Below are 13,092 nucleotides of genomic sequence, written 5' to 3' on the forward strand. Positions count from 1 at the left end.
ATATATATATATATATATATATATATATATATATATATATATATATATATATATATATATATATATATATATATATATATATATATATATATATATATATATATATATATATATATATATATATATATATATATATATATATATATATATATATATATATATATATATATATATATATATATATATATATATATATATATATATATATATATATATATATATATATATATATATATATATATATATATATATATATATATATATATATATATATATATATATATATATATATATATATATATATATATATATATATATATATATATATATATATATATATATATATATATATATATATATATATATATATATATATATATATATATATATATATATATATATATATATATATATATATATATATATATATATATATATATATATATATATATATATATATATATATATATATATATATATATATATATATATATATATATATATATATATATATATATATATATATATATATATATATATATATATATATATATATATATATATATATATATATATATATATATATATATATATATATATATATATATATATATATATATATATATATATATATATATATATATATATATATATATATATATATATATAGAGATATATAGATATATATATATTGATGTATTTTAACATGGACAAAGATCAATTTTCAAAAAAACCAATTACAATTCTCACAGGTGAAATTAGCATCAAGAGATTCGTTGTTATTACCTTGTGAGAAGTTTAGTATACAAACTGAGTTTTGTTGATCAGGGGCTCATACACTGTTCAGCAGAAAAATGCAATTTTATTTAAGTGTAAAATTGCAACAACTAGAACTCTCCAGCGCTTCCATAACCGTGTACCATTACTTATTTTAGCTTTAGTATCTTTGCTTTTCAAATTAATATTGAGATGTAACAGTATAAAAAAATAAATATATTTAGTTTTACACTTTTAAACCAAATGATATCTGTAACTAGCAGTAGGATGTACTCATGAAGGTGCTGATAAACATACTTCCTGGTTTTATAGGAAATAAATTATATAGGGTTAACAGGAGACTGTTGAATAACAATGCTGCAACAAGTGCAATCAACATTTGCAAAAACTAACTACCAATATTCAGAGTGAGACTAGATTTTGTATCTGTTATTTATGTTGACATGATGAGAACTTCTTCGTACAGACAGGCTTTTGCTCAGGTCTACTGTATAGTTATACACATACAGATATACAGTGGTGTATTATACAAGTTCAAGTATTTTCTGCATTATTGTGGTGCTATGCAGGCACGACACAATTATGTATGGCAAAAAAAGCATCTTTCTCATTGACAGTGCAAAGCCACCTCAAAACATCAAACAAATAAATGACGGCAAACATTACAGTGGCAAGTGCACATGCAATTATACAACAAGTCTTCCTGAAAGAAAAAAAAAAGTTTAAAGTGACCCATTAACTGTTCGCTATTCTGCGGGGACTGAGTCAGGACCCTCATCCTGCAGGACAGCTGTCTCTAGGAAGTCAGAGGTGGGCGTGTCAGGTGGCTCCTGAGAGAGCTCTTCAGAGCATCTGCTCACAGTGGGCGAGATCACATCTGGACTTGTGTCACATGACTCTGTGCTCTGCTCTGAGGTGGCTGTTGTAGTAGTTGTGGCAATGCTTGGGGGAACTGGGTCAAATTCATCGTCATCTTCCTCAGAGATGGGCGACTCATGGATGTCTGTCAGGAAAAATACATTGTTTAAAAAATTCAATTTACAGTGCCGTGAAAACGTATTTGATTTCTTCCTGATTTCTTAGGTATTTGCATATTTGTTACACATGTTTAAGATCATTAAGCAAATTTTAATATTAGACCAAGATAATCCGACTAAGTACAAAATGCATGTCTAAACCTACCTGGTCCTGTGTGAATAAATCATCGCCCTCTAAACCTGATAAACATATAAACTGTCACCCTTGGCTGCAAGAACTGCAGTCAAGTGTTTGTGATCACTGTCAATGAGTCTTTGACATTGATGTGGAGAAATTTTGGTCCTCTTCTTTGCAGATTTGTTTTAATTCAGCCACATTAGAGTTTTTGGACATGATCAGCCTGTTTAAAGTCATGCTTAAGCATCTCAATTGGATTTAAGTCCAAACTCTGACTTGACTACTTCAAAACCTTTTGTTTTTTTTAGCCATTCAGTGGTGAACTTGCTATGATGTCCTTTTTAAGAAATGCTCTGTTAGTTTTACACCAAATAAAAAGGGACTGCAACCTTTTAAGTTCAACTTTAGTCTCGTCAATCCTCAGATTATTTTCTTGATGTAAATATTTTTGTGAGAGGAGATGATTTGGTGTTTTCTTTTGGGTCAGCAGTGGTTTTTGTCTTGGAACTCTCCCATAGATGCCAGTTTTCTCTAGTCTCTTTCTTATTATTGATTCATAAACACTGACTATAACTGATCTCAAATGTTGTCCTGGGGCCTTCTGTGATCTCCTGAATGAGTCGTTGATTTACTCTCAAGTAATTTTGGTAGGCCACCCTCTCCTGGGAAGGTTCACCATTGTTCCAAGTTTTCTCCATTTGCGGATTTTGGTTCTCTTTGTGGTTCGCAGGACTTGCAAAGCCTTAGAAATGGTTTGGTAACCCTTTTCATAATGAAATATCAGTCAACTGTGTTTCTCAGCTGTTTCTTTACATTGTGGCACGAGCTGTCTCTTTTTGAGATCTTTTAGCTTACCTCACTTTGTCAGGTTTAGTAATTTACTGATTCAACAATTCCAGCAGTAATCAGGCCACTAGTGTGGCTAATGAAAGTGAACTTAATCACAGTTAATTAAAGTTTCAAGGGGTGGGGAGGGGGTTATTAAATATCCACATAGAGCCAGGTTAGATCGGATGGCCTTTCCCCCCCATAATAAATGAAAAACTGCATTTTGTATTTATTCTGATTATATTTGTGTAATATAACCGTTTACTTGATAATCTGAAACATGGAAAAAAAAGAAATCAAGTTGTGATGAATAGAAAGAAAACAACAACTCACTGCTGAAAGCTTCTGGATACTGCTTAGCTATCTTTCCTTTTAGTGTCCTGGAGAGGCAGAGAAAGCCTGTGATTAAAGGTGTATTTTTTGTTTTTGCATGTTTGCATGGTAGGAGTAGTAGACACTAACCTGATCCTTCTAAAGATGCTGTCCAGATCTTTCTTCATCTCTACAAGGGTGCGAGTGTGGAGCAGGAAACGCTCGTTCATCTGCTGCAGGCGTACGTTAGACAGCCCATTAAAGTTGATCAGCATTTCATTGGTTTTCTCAAAGCGGTCGAGCCTGTTTTCACAACAGTTAACCAGAGAAACAGAAATCTTAATCTGAGACACATATGATCAACCCCAAACAGCAGACAGAGTTTATATTTCATGGCAGGAAGCACCACTGGGCTCAGTCTGGCACTCACATGTGTCTCTGAGCCTGGATGATGGCGTTAACATCCTCAGAGTTGACCATGCTCAGCATCCGATTGCAGAACACGTCAGATGCCGTGTGCTCCACCATGATGACGAGCAAGCCGAAAAAACTGCAATTGGAAACATTTACTCACAACTGCATGAGCCAAAATATCCAGAAATGTAAACACAGGCATTTAATCAACGAGAAAGAAAGAAGCTATAATTGTGAACACTAATTAAATCAGAGGCAGTCAACTCCAGCTGTGAATTATTTATTCACCGCATGCTGTGCCGGTGTTTAACTGCCCTCCAGCTCCCTGTTAGCACTCCAAACCAACCACCGCAGGATTAGTACGCTAGCTACCGAGCCGTAATAATAATAAATGCAACTACAAAGCTTACATTACTTACCTGAGCTCGGACGATGGCTATCTGTAGAGTTTGGACGACTACGCAGCAGATTAAGACTACATTTGACAGCTGGCTGTGAGACAAAAACAACCCACTTCCATATGTTTTTCAAGTTCCTGTCACGAGACCACCGCTTCCGGTCTACGGGTTGGGTTTTTTTTGCTTGTCTGTTTTCGTTTTTGTTTTTTCATTAATTTCGTTAATATGCAATTTATATTCACTTATATATTTTTCATTGAATTAAAAATGAAATTGAGATGTTTAATTCTACTGAGCCACGTCATTGTGTTTTATTTTGTTTTTACGTGCCATTCTTTCTCAATTTTATTTGTTTTTTCCCTACTGAGCTAATGTAATTCTACCCAATTTCTTCTGTTTAACTGAGATAATTTTTGACTTTAGTGAAATGTTTTCTTTTGTCATTATAATGTTATTTTATTGAGCTGTTGTGCTTTATTTAAGCTACTTTCTTACAGAGTGTGTTTTGTTTCGGTCGCTGCAGAAGTAATTGCATAATTATTTGCAAGTCATGGACGGAAATTTCAGTGACAATGAAACACACGACATATTTTTCTCGCCCGGTGACAGCTAGGATAGGCTCCAGCACAACTATGATCCTGAATTGGAAAAGCGCGAAAAAATGGATGCATGCATGGAATATATTTCGAGTGTATATGACCGTGTTTGTTTAAGTGAACTTGAAGAGCAGCAACATGAATAGCCTTATGTACATTTGAACTCCTATGTTTCTCTCTCTTTAACAAAAAAATAAAAAATAAAAAAAATAGTGTAATCTATACTCACCGGCCACTTCATTAGGAACACGTTGGTACCGGGTTAGAGCACTTTCGCCTTCAGAACTGCTTTTGCTTCAGAACTGCTTCTTTGTGGCATAGATTCAGCAAGGTGCTTGAATCAATTCTGAGATATTTTGGTTCATATTGACATTATGGCATCACACAATTTCTGCAGATTTGCCAGCTGCAGATCCATGATGTGAATCTTCTGTTCCACCACATCCTAAAAATGTACAAGATCGTGATCTGGTGCATGTGGAGGTCATTTGAGTACAATGAACTCTTTGTCATACTCAAGAAACCAGTTTAAGATTATTTGAGTGTTGTGGCTTGGTTTTGTGACATATCCTGTGGAAATCAGCCATTAGATGTGTACACTGTGGTCATAAAGCAATTGACATGATCGGCAACAATACCCGCGAAGGCTGTGGTATTTAAACAATGCTCAGGTGGTGCTAAGTGGCTCAAAGTGTGTTAAGGAAATAGTCACCACAACACCAGCAGCCTGAATCTTTCATACAAGGCAGAATGGGTTCATGCTGTTTATGCCAAATTCTAACCTTACCATTCTCCACCATTACCACTGCAGCAGAACTAGAGCAACATTTTTCAAACTTTTTACTGTCAAGTTTTGGTGAGCCTCTGCAAACAGGCTGTTCTCAGCTAACAGGAGTGGCACGCGTTGAGGTCTTCTGCTGCTGTGGCCCATCTGCTTCGGTGGTCAACATGTTATGCGTTCAGAGATGCTCTACTGCATACTTTAATAGTAACGATGAGTGGTTATTTGAGTCACTGTTGCCTTCCTATCAGCTCAATCAGTCTGACATTTTCACTCACTGGCTATTCTCTTTTTAAGATCATTATCTGTAAACCCTAGAGATGTTTGTGCGGGAAAATCCCAGCAGATCAGCAGGGTCTGAAATATTCACACGGATACATCACATGGTGGAAATCGTGCTACATTTGCAATCTGGCTTGCTGATTAGAGATTTGCCTCAAACAGTTAGACAGGTGTATATGTATAATGTAATTATGACATCCACGCCCATATTTAGAAGATAGCGTCCCTCTTTCCCTCCCTTTCCGGCTTACACCAATAAATTCAGTCACTCCATACATCCAGAAAGCTCACAAAATTAATTTTTATTAAGGGACAAGTAAAAAAAGAGTACATGATGTATAAAAAATACAAAACCATTTTGTCTAACTTCTAACTTGTAAGTTAAGTAAATGCATAGCAACAATACATGCAAGTCTAGAGTTATGTATCCTACTATTGTATCCTACTATTCTGTGACATTTTTAAGCTACAAGGTAAAAAGGGAGAAGTACAGTTTGGTTGCAATCTATCAGCTGTTTCAGTCTACATGATAAAGATCCAAAGTGATGATACAGAGTAAGTTAGGTTGCACGCAACTCAACCGATGAGCAAATAAATATTTAACAACATTTCACAAATATTGACAACCAGTAATTGAACGCAATGTTAACCAAAGCCTGCGTGAGAATAACATTCGACTTCTGATGAATAAAACCGTACTATGAGTAAGCTAAAGATGAAAAGAATTCACTTCTCTAAGTAGGAATACAAATAAATATGAAATAAATAAATAATGAAACCTATATAAAGAGCCATATGACTCATCCAACCCCTTATGTACATAACACAGCCGCTGCTCCTAACTACAACATCACATGTATGAAATTTCATATTAGTGTTATTTTTAAAACATACATATAAATGACCTCGGACAAGCACAAGTGTCCATAGAAAACCTGCATTGATTTGACATTGGGTGAATTTCAATGTGCTTTGGCTTTCATTTGATAAATAAAGTAATATTAGGCAATATATCACAACACATTTGTGGTATATAAGAGGCAATGGCATAGAATTTTAGCTTGTATAAAGTCTTTTACCATATACTGACCCGGGAATGATGGAAATCACTGATATTGATATTGCTAAAATGACTGATAGACCGATTTTTGTGTTTTGCTGTTGTATTGTGTGGTATTATTATGCAAAGACACTTTTATTTGTATTTTTTTTTACATATAAAAATAAGTTAAAACTTCAGAAAAATGGATCCAAAAAAATAAAAGTAAGATTTACAATTTCTTATAAGGCCATGCAATTTTTAGAAGACTCATGCATCAGATCAGTCGGTCTTTTGGATGAGTGGGCTTGCCATTCATGCAAAAATGCACTGTGTGTGTTGCTGAGGCCACAATAAATATTTGTACTGTCCCTTTTTGTTCCTTAATACCAATCCAGATTTAACACTAGCGCTGTCTGTAACACATAATTAAGGCTGGTGTATTTGCTGTTGAAGCTGTGAATAGGCCTTATTCAAATGGGACCCATACGTATTTACACACAGAAACGCTAATCCAGTCTAAAAACCACAAACTCTTTGTTAGGAGTGGATGTTGTCGTGAGCAGACAGAAAAACAGAGGGTTACTGTACAGGTCTGTGCTCCGTCAGTGTAAAGTGTCATTCATTCCAAAACGGGAGATATCCACCATTTAAAAAAAACAAACAAAAAAACCCAGATATCAACTCTGAACAAAGAAACCAAAATTAATTAACCTCATTATATTAGTCATCTTAACATATATGCTTATAAAACATCTTCACTGAGATGGGTTCAGCTGTGTGTTTGTGAGCTTTAAGTAGCACCTTTATTTCTGTAAATAAGTGGATGTATTGCGTTTTGGAATAAAATCTGATAAAAATGTACCAGCAAAATGGAGCTCCAGCATTTCAAAGTAGATCAATTACACCGAGTATGATGGTCCATTGTCGGGATGGCAAAAATATTAAATACAAAGTAAAGACAGACAACGGAGAAACACAACAGTCCATAAGTTATCATTTAAATGCAATCAACAATCCTCATTATGGAGAAAGGATTTTTCAGCTGCTTTGTAACTGAAGGCAATCTGAGGCAACTTTTTTCTTTAAGTGCTTGAGAGAAAGAAAAAAAAAACAGCACCTCAAGATTTCTTCAGAGATGTGTGTGTGTGTGTGTGTGTGTGTGGGGGGGTGACTTTACCACCCTTCCTCTCCCACCACCTCACTCCTGACTGGTGGAGATGCAACCTGCAGCTGAGCAGACTCTGCACTTTCACCACAAGTTGCCATCTCCTTCACTTCCTCTCCCATCTGGGATTTTTCCACACGCACCCGACCCTCCTCTGCCTCCACCTCTTCTTCCTCGTCCTCGTCGTCCTCCTCCTCTTCCTCCTCCTCCTGCTGCTGTTGTTGCTTCTGCTGCTGTTGTTGTTGTTGTTTGTTGCGGCAGCATGGTTTGAACAGGTGGGGGTCGATGAGCACCTCCCCGAAGCGCCCCTTGTAGATTATTCCACAGCACACCTTTTGCCTGCACAGAGCATGAAATGAGACAGAAACCATTATGGCTCTGTGTGTTTACTCTGTTGACAGCATTGCATTAAAATGCATTCAGTGTTTAATCTGGGTTGTCCTGGATTAGCATGACACTTCATGTGGTAAAGGTAGTACTGAGTATTTGACACAAATGAATGCATTTTACTGTTGTTTCTCTGTTTGACAAACAAAAAAGATGTGCATTAGGCTTAAAAGATGAAACATCAGGCACCACAAAAAATCCTCTAAGAAAAACTAAATTTTAAAAAATGTATTGAAAAACAAGTCAAAAATCAAAAGTCAGTTATTAAATCTATTTAAAAAAGGCAACATTTTAGTTTTTTTTAAATTAAATATATTTTTATGCTTTGATAGATTACTGGTCACAAGCAAGTTTCAAAATCTCTACAAACTTTGCTAATAAAACATTACAGATTGTCTGGAAGGTAAAAGTAAACTCAAATCCTAAATACATTTATAACAAACCTGGAAAATTGTCAATAAAAACAAATGCAATTAGTAGTCAATGACCCAAAATGAACAAACAAAAATTATTAAGTAACAGTTAGTAGTATTAAGCTAAATACATAAAGAAATCCCTATAATGTCACTGTAATCCGGCAGGTGGAAACACCTGTCAGGGTGGGGCATCGGAGGGAGCATCACCTGTATATGTAAAGCAGGCGAAGGCTTGGAGGTTTATATACACAGTTAAACCACTTGTAGTAGATTATTCTAAAAATTAAGCCTGTAGATTAAAGAAGTGCTTCACTGTCCGCCTTACCTCTTCCAGTACGTTAGGTCCAGAAATGAGAAAACGGGGGAGCGGCTGGATCCTGGGCTGAGCTCTGTGTCGGACCCCTCGTCTGACAGGTTGCTGTAGCTGGGAGACTGAGCTGGGGAGGCACTGGAGGTGGTGCTGTGGGCATCTGAGTCTGGTGGGCAGAATAGGACAAATAATAAATATTTTTTTTAAAAACCTGAATGAAGTAACAGGAGTACAATCCATTAACCCAGTGTGCCTGGAAAGGAAAGGTAAAGGAAAACTGAAACCTTGTGGTACAAACAGATGTGTGCTGGTGTATTTTTAATGTCTCAGTCCCACAGAAATAAACACCTTTCCAAACCTACATTTTTTTAGCCATTATTTTTGTCATAACCTTACCATCCATCCATCCATTCGCTTCCGCTTATCCTTTCCAGGGTCACGGGGGGCGCTGGAGCCTATCCCAGCTGTCATAGGGCAAAAGGCAGGGTACACCCTGGACAGGTCGCCAGTCTGTCGCAGGGCCAACACACAGGGACAGACAACCATTCACGCTCACATTCACACCTAGTGACAATTTGGATTATCCAATTAACCTATCCCCTCAAACTGCATGTCTTTGGACGGTGGGAAACCTTACCATTTTCCTCAAATATATATCATAATTACTCACTGTGTCTTTTCAGCTCCTTCTGAAGCCTGTTGATCTGGCTCGGCCGTGCTTTCTTGGAGATGGACTTTATTTTCTTGGGCCTGGAAGTTAACTTTAAGCTGGGACCTCCTCTGGCATCAACAACCTGGATGAGGGACAGGAAACCGGATGAATTTGTACAATTTGGGTTTTATCATCACCATAAAGTGATAGGCCGGTCATGCTGTCAGCACTGAAACTCACATGGTTCCAGTTCTTCTTGGTTCCCACAGGGAGTTTTTTCCACCGTTTCACAAGGAGCACGCAGGCATTACAGATTTCTCCAGATCGGCTTTCACTCAGTCTGCAAGACAGTTTCAATTTGTGATGAGGAGGAACAAATGGAAAATCTTTAGCATCAATATGATGTGCACAGCCTAAAAACCATGGCAGGTATGGTTTGCTTGCAGCCCCCACATGCTCAGGTGTATCTCTTACCCAAAGCAACTCCTGAAGTCTTTCTCATAGCGCTTGCTGTCCGTGAAACGAGAGCTTGACGACTTTGCGCGGCAGATGCAGCAGCCGTCCAAACTCCTGTACATTTTAGGCTTGTGAAAGCCAAACATCTGCATTGAGGGGAGAAAAAAAAGGGGGGGGGGGTAAATGTTTACATATCATCAGTGTGCACCGTGTGTTTACCGCTGCAGCAGCAGCAGCAGGAGGAGGAGGAGGCGGAGGAGAATACTCCCTGCAACACTACATTTACACTTCAGGTCAGAGGTGAAGCACAAATTTCAGTTAAGTCTGCAGTGAGCGAACAAAAATGTGTTTAATCACCAACAACGTTCACGGAAAGCAGTTTTGCTGGAGCATCTCTCCGCTTTGACCCACATGGAAGGAGAGAGAGAGTGGGGGAAGTAGGTCAACAGTCAGACAGCGTGTCAGACAGATAATGTCACCATGCTGCGCTCACAGGATTCACGCTTCGTTTTGGAAACCCAAAATAAGATTTACGCACGCAATCAGTGCGAGCCTCCGGGCGGCACAAGATGCGTTATTCGTCACGAGGTGGAAAGACAAACTGCAAAATGTGCACCCGCGTTACTAGACGAATGCCAGTAAAATAATATACATCACTGCGTGCGGGGGGAATTACTCGAAATGCAATAAGCGTGCACAGGAATTATGTTATGTTGCTAGGCAAAATTTAATCTCCACGGCACATGTAGACCTGAACTGCGGCAAAAACTGTGAGCCGCGCCCCCCAGACTGGGCTTTTTTTCTTGCCATCAGTCCTCGGGGTCTTCTGACAGTGCGGTGCCATAGAGAGTAAAAAAAGAGCAGGAAAATTGCGAAGAACTCTCACTCTGCAGGATTAAATCAGATACTAGATATTGGGCATTTCTGTGGAGAGGTCAGTTTAAAAAGCGACACAAGCCGACTTGAAGGAAGTTGTATTGAGAAAGGAATACCAACTCTGGCACTTATTCTCACCTGTGACACAGCTAATATATTAACTGTGGAAAAAATGGGCTATACCTTGATTTATAAACGATTTCATGTGGTATAGTTTCCTATATAACAAAAGAAGCGATTCAATAACACTTTACTGTTGCGCAGTTTTATTAGTAGTGAAGTGCAAACATTGTTTTTCTATACTAAAGTCCTTTTAAACAGGACGTGCACCTAACCTGCACTTAGAAAGCTAAGAAAGCAACATTCATTCACAAAAATGTAAAGGCCACAAAGCAATTTAAATAATAAAACTAATCACGTCAAATCTCGCTGCACGTATTCTGGAGGATTTAAAAAAAAAATCCAATCAGTTTTTGTTTCTACCCTTCGCGTGCCTCATCTGTAAATTACAGACGATCTCTGCAGCAAAATACAGTACGTGACGCAACTCAACATGGCAACACACTTCAAAGGCGGAGGCAATGTGGCGAAGGGGGTGTGATGCGATTTTCCGCAAAAACTGCAACATTTAAAACAAACGCTAAAAAGAAAGAAAAATCACCGCGAAAAGCTGCCGAACTGGCACGAATAACACCCTCACCTTTCAAAATAAAAGAAGACACCGAGCAATGTCCTCTTTTTCATCGAGAGAAAAGTGCAAGTCGCCAATTTTCACCGCCCACTCCGCCAGCGAGGAAGCATGGCATGCCACACGACCTGCTTCATGCGCACCCATTTTATGATGACCATCCTCCGCTTCCACGATGCCGAGTTTATCCCTCAACTTTATGCTGAGCGATAAACTCGGACTAACGTCTTTCGAGAGCACAAAAAATAACAAATAAAAGCGACGGGCTTGGTGTTAAAGGGGAGCTGCTCTGAAATAAATGTGTAATTTGATCTTTACTCTTTGTTATTCCAGAGCCGCGTCACTGCAACAGTCCACAATCGGCTACATGTGCGGCAAGTTCAAAGCGGCGGCTCTCGGAAAGTCGCTTTTCTCTCCGGTTTCTCCCACTAAACCACATTTTTTACCCAGCTTGGCTTTCCTGCTTTGGTTGGGGATTACTTTGCGCTCGCGGGAGCTGTTTTGTTGACAGCGGTGGCCGCGTGCTGAGACGCATCTCCGCTCCGGGTGGGCGTGAGAGGTTCAACTTGGCTTATCTAGCAGACAGAAAATGTGCGGCACACTGCAGCCACGCTTGTCTCCTTCTCTACAAGAACACATTTGCAGCCCAGACGCTCACATTAACCCACTTTATCACGTTTATATTACCGATAAACTGTCTCCGAAATGCGCCGAGCCAACCCATAATAATAACAGCAGGAGCACGAGCACCAGCAACCATCCCCCCTGCTCCTCTTCGTCCCCGCACGTGAAAGCCCCTTCAAACGCATTTTAAACGCACATTTGCGCTTTTCCCGCTTTCCTCCCACTTTGCCCGGTTAGTTTCGTTGTTTCTAAGGTGACCTACAAATACCGCTGACCACCAAGTCGGGTCCGCGCAGCAGGCCTTAAAAATTAAAAAAAAAAAAAAGACCAATTGTTCGTGAGACAACTCGAAGCTTGTTTTTGAATCACGGCCCTTAAAAGCGTGGCGAACACTTTTAAAAGGCTTTTTAAAGACGAGGCCAGACAAACACAGACAGCCGTTACCTTTCTGCGAGTTGTGTGGAGCTGATCCAAAGTAATAACAGTCCGAGTACCGCGTCGTTACGCTGTGACTTATGAACATCTACCCTCATCGGTAACCCGCTCTCTTGTTGATGTCTGCGTTTGTGGACGGGACTAGAGTTGTGGACAATTGTGCGCATGCGTGGTATCCACACCTCCATTTCAGAGTAGAGAAGAGAGGTCGTTTTTTTTTTCTTTTTCTTCAATCAAACTATTTACATAAACGACGTGTGACGTATGCGTGCGTCTGCATTCTACTGGCCTTATAAGGATGGGAACATTGCGCGGGAACAGGGGGCTCGGCCCCGGTTGCTATGGCACATTGGAGAATGTAAGCAAGGGGGCGGGGCCTGTTGTTTTACTACAGGACGCCAGATGGCTCGTCTGGAGGCCTACGGTTTTTCAGGGGGCTTGGCGTCTTGCACGGCAATGGGGCTTTTTGTTGATTTGAACGGATCAGATTAGTAGTAA

At 38.6% G+C, this 13,092-nt stretch overlaps 2 protein-coding genes across 2 annotated transcripts; both read right to left on the reverse strand.

The window, feature by feature from the left end:
• Positions 1-1,191: 1,191 nt before the first annotated feature.
• Positions 1,192-4,054, reverse strand: kxd1 (KxDL motif containing 1). Its single transcript, XM_031737267.2, has 5 exons — positions 3,906-4,054; positions 3,503-3,622; positions 3,223-3,375; positions 3,094-3,140; positions 1,192-1,780 (listed from the first exon to the last, which is right to left on the reverse strand). The coding sequence occupies exons 2-5, from the start codon at positions 3,598-3,600 to the stop codon at positions 1,524-1,526; spliced, it is 555 nt and encodes a 184-aa protein (XP_031593127.1). The 5' UTR covers positions 3,601-3,622; positions 3,906-4,054; the 3' UTR covers positions 1,192-1,523.
• Positions 4,055-5,824: 1,770 nt separating this feature from the next.
• On the reverse strand, positions 5,825-12,794 carry sinhcaf (SIN3-HDAC complex associated factor). Its single transcript, XM_031737326.2, has 6 exons — positions 12,604-12,794; positions 9,990-10,117; positions 9,756-9,855; positions 9,534-9,657; positions 8,879-9,029; positions 5,825-8,089 (listed from the first exon to the last, which is right to left on the reverse strand). Exons 2-6 carry the CDS (start codon positions 10,115-10,117, stop codon positions 7,759-7,761), a joined length of 834 nt encoding a protein of 277 aa, XP_031593186.1. The 5' UTR covers positions 12,604-12,794; the 3' UTR covers positions 5,825-7,758.
• Between the last annotated feature and the right edge of the window lie 298 nt (positions 12,795-13,092).

This window comes from Oreochromis aureus, linkage group 7 (assembly GCF_013358895.1).
Source record: "Oreochromis aureus strain Israel breed Guangdong linkage group 7, ZZ_aureus, whole genome shotgun sequence".
Classification (NCBI taxonomy): domain Eukaryota; kingdom Metazoa; phylum Chordata; class Actinopteri; order Cichliformes; family Cichlidae; genus Oreochromis; species Oreochromis aureus.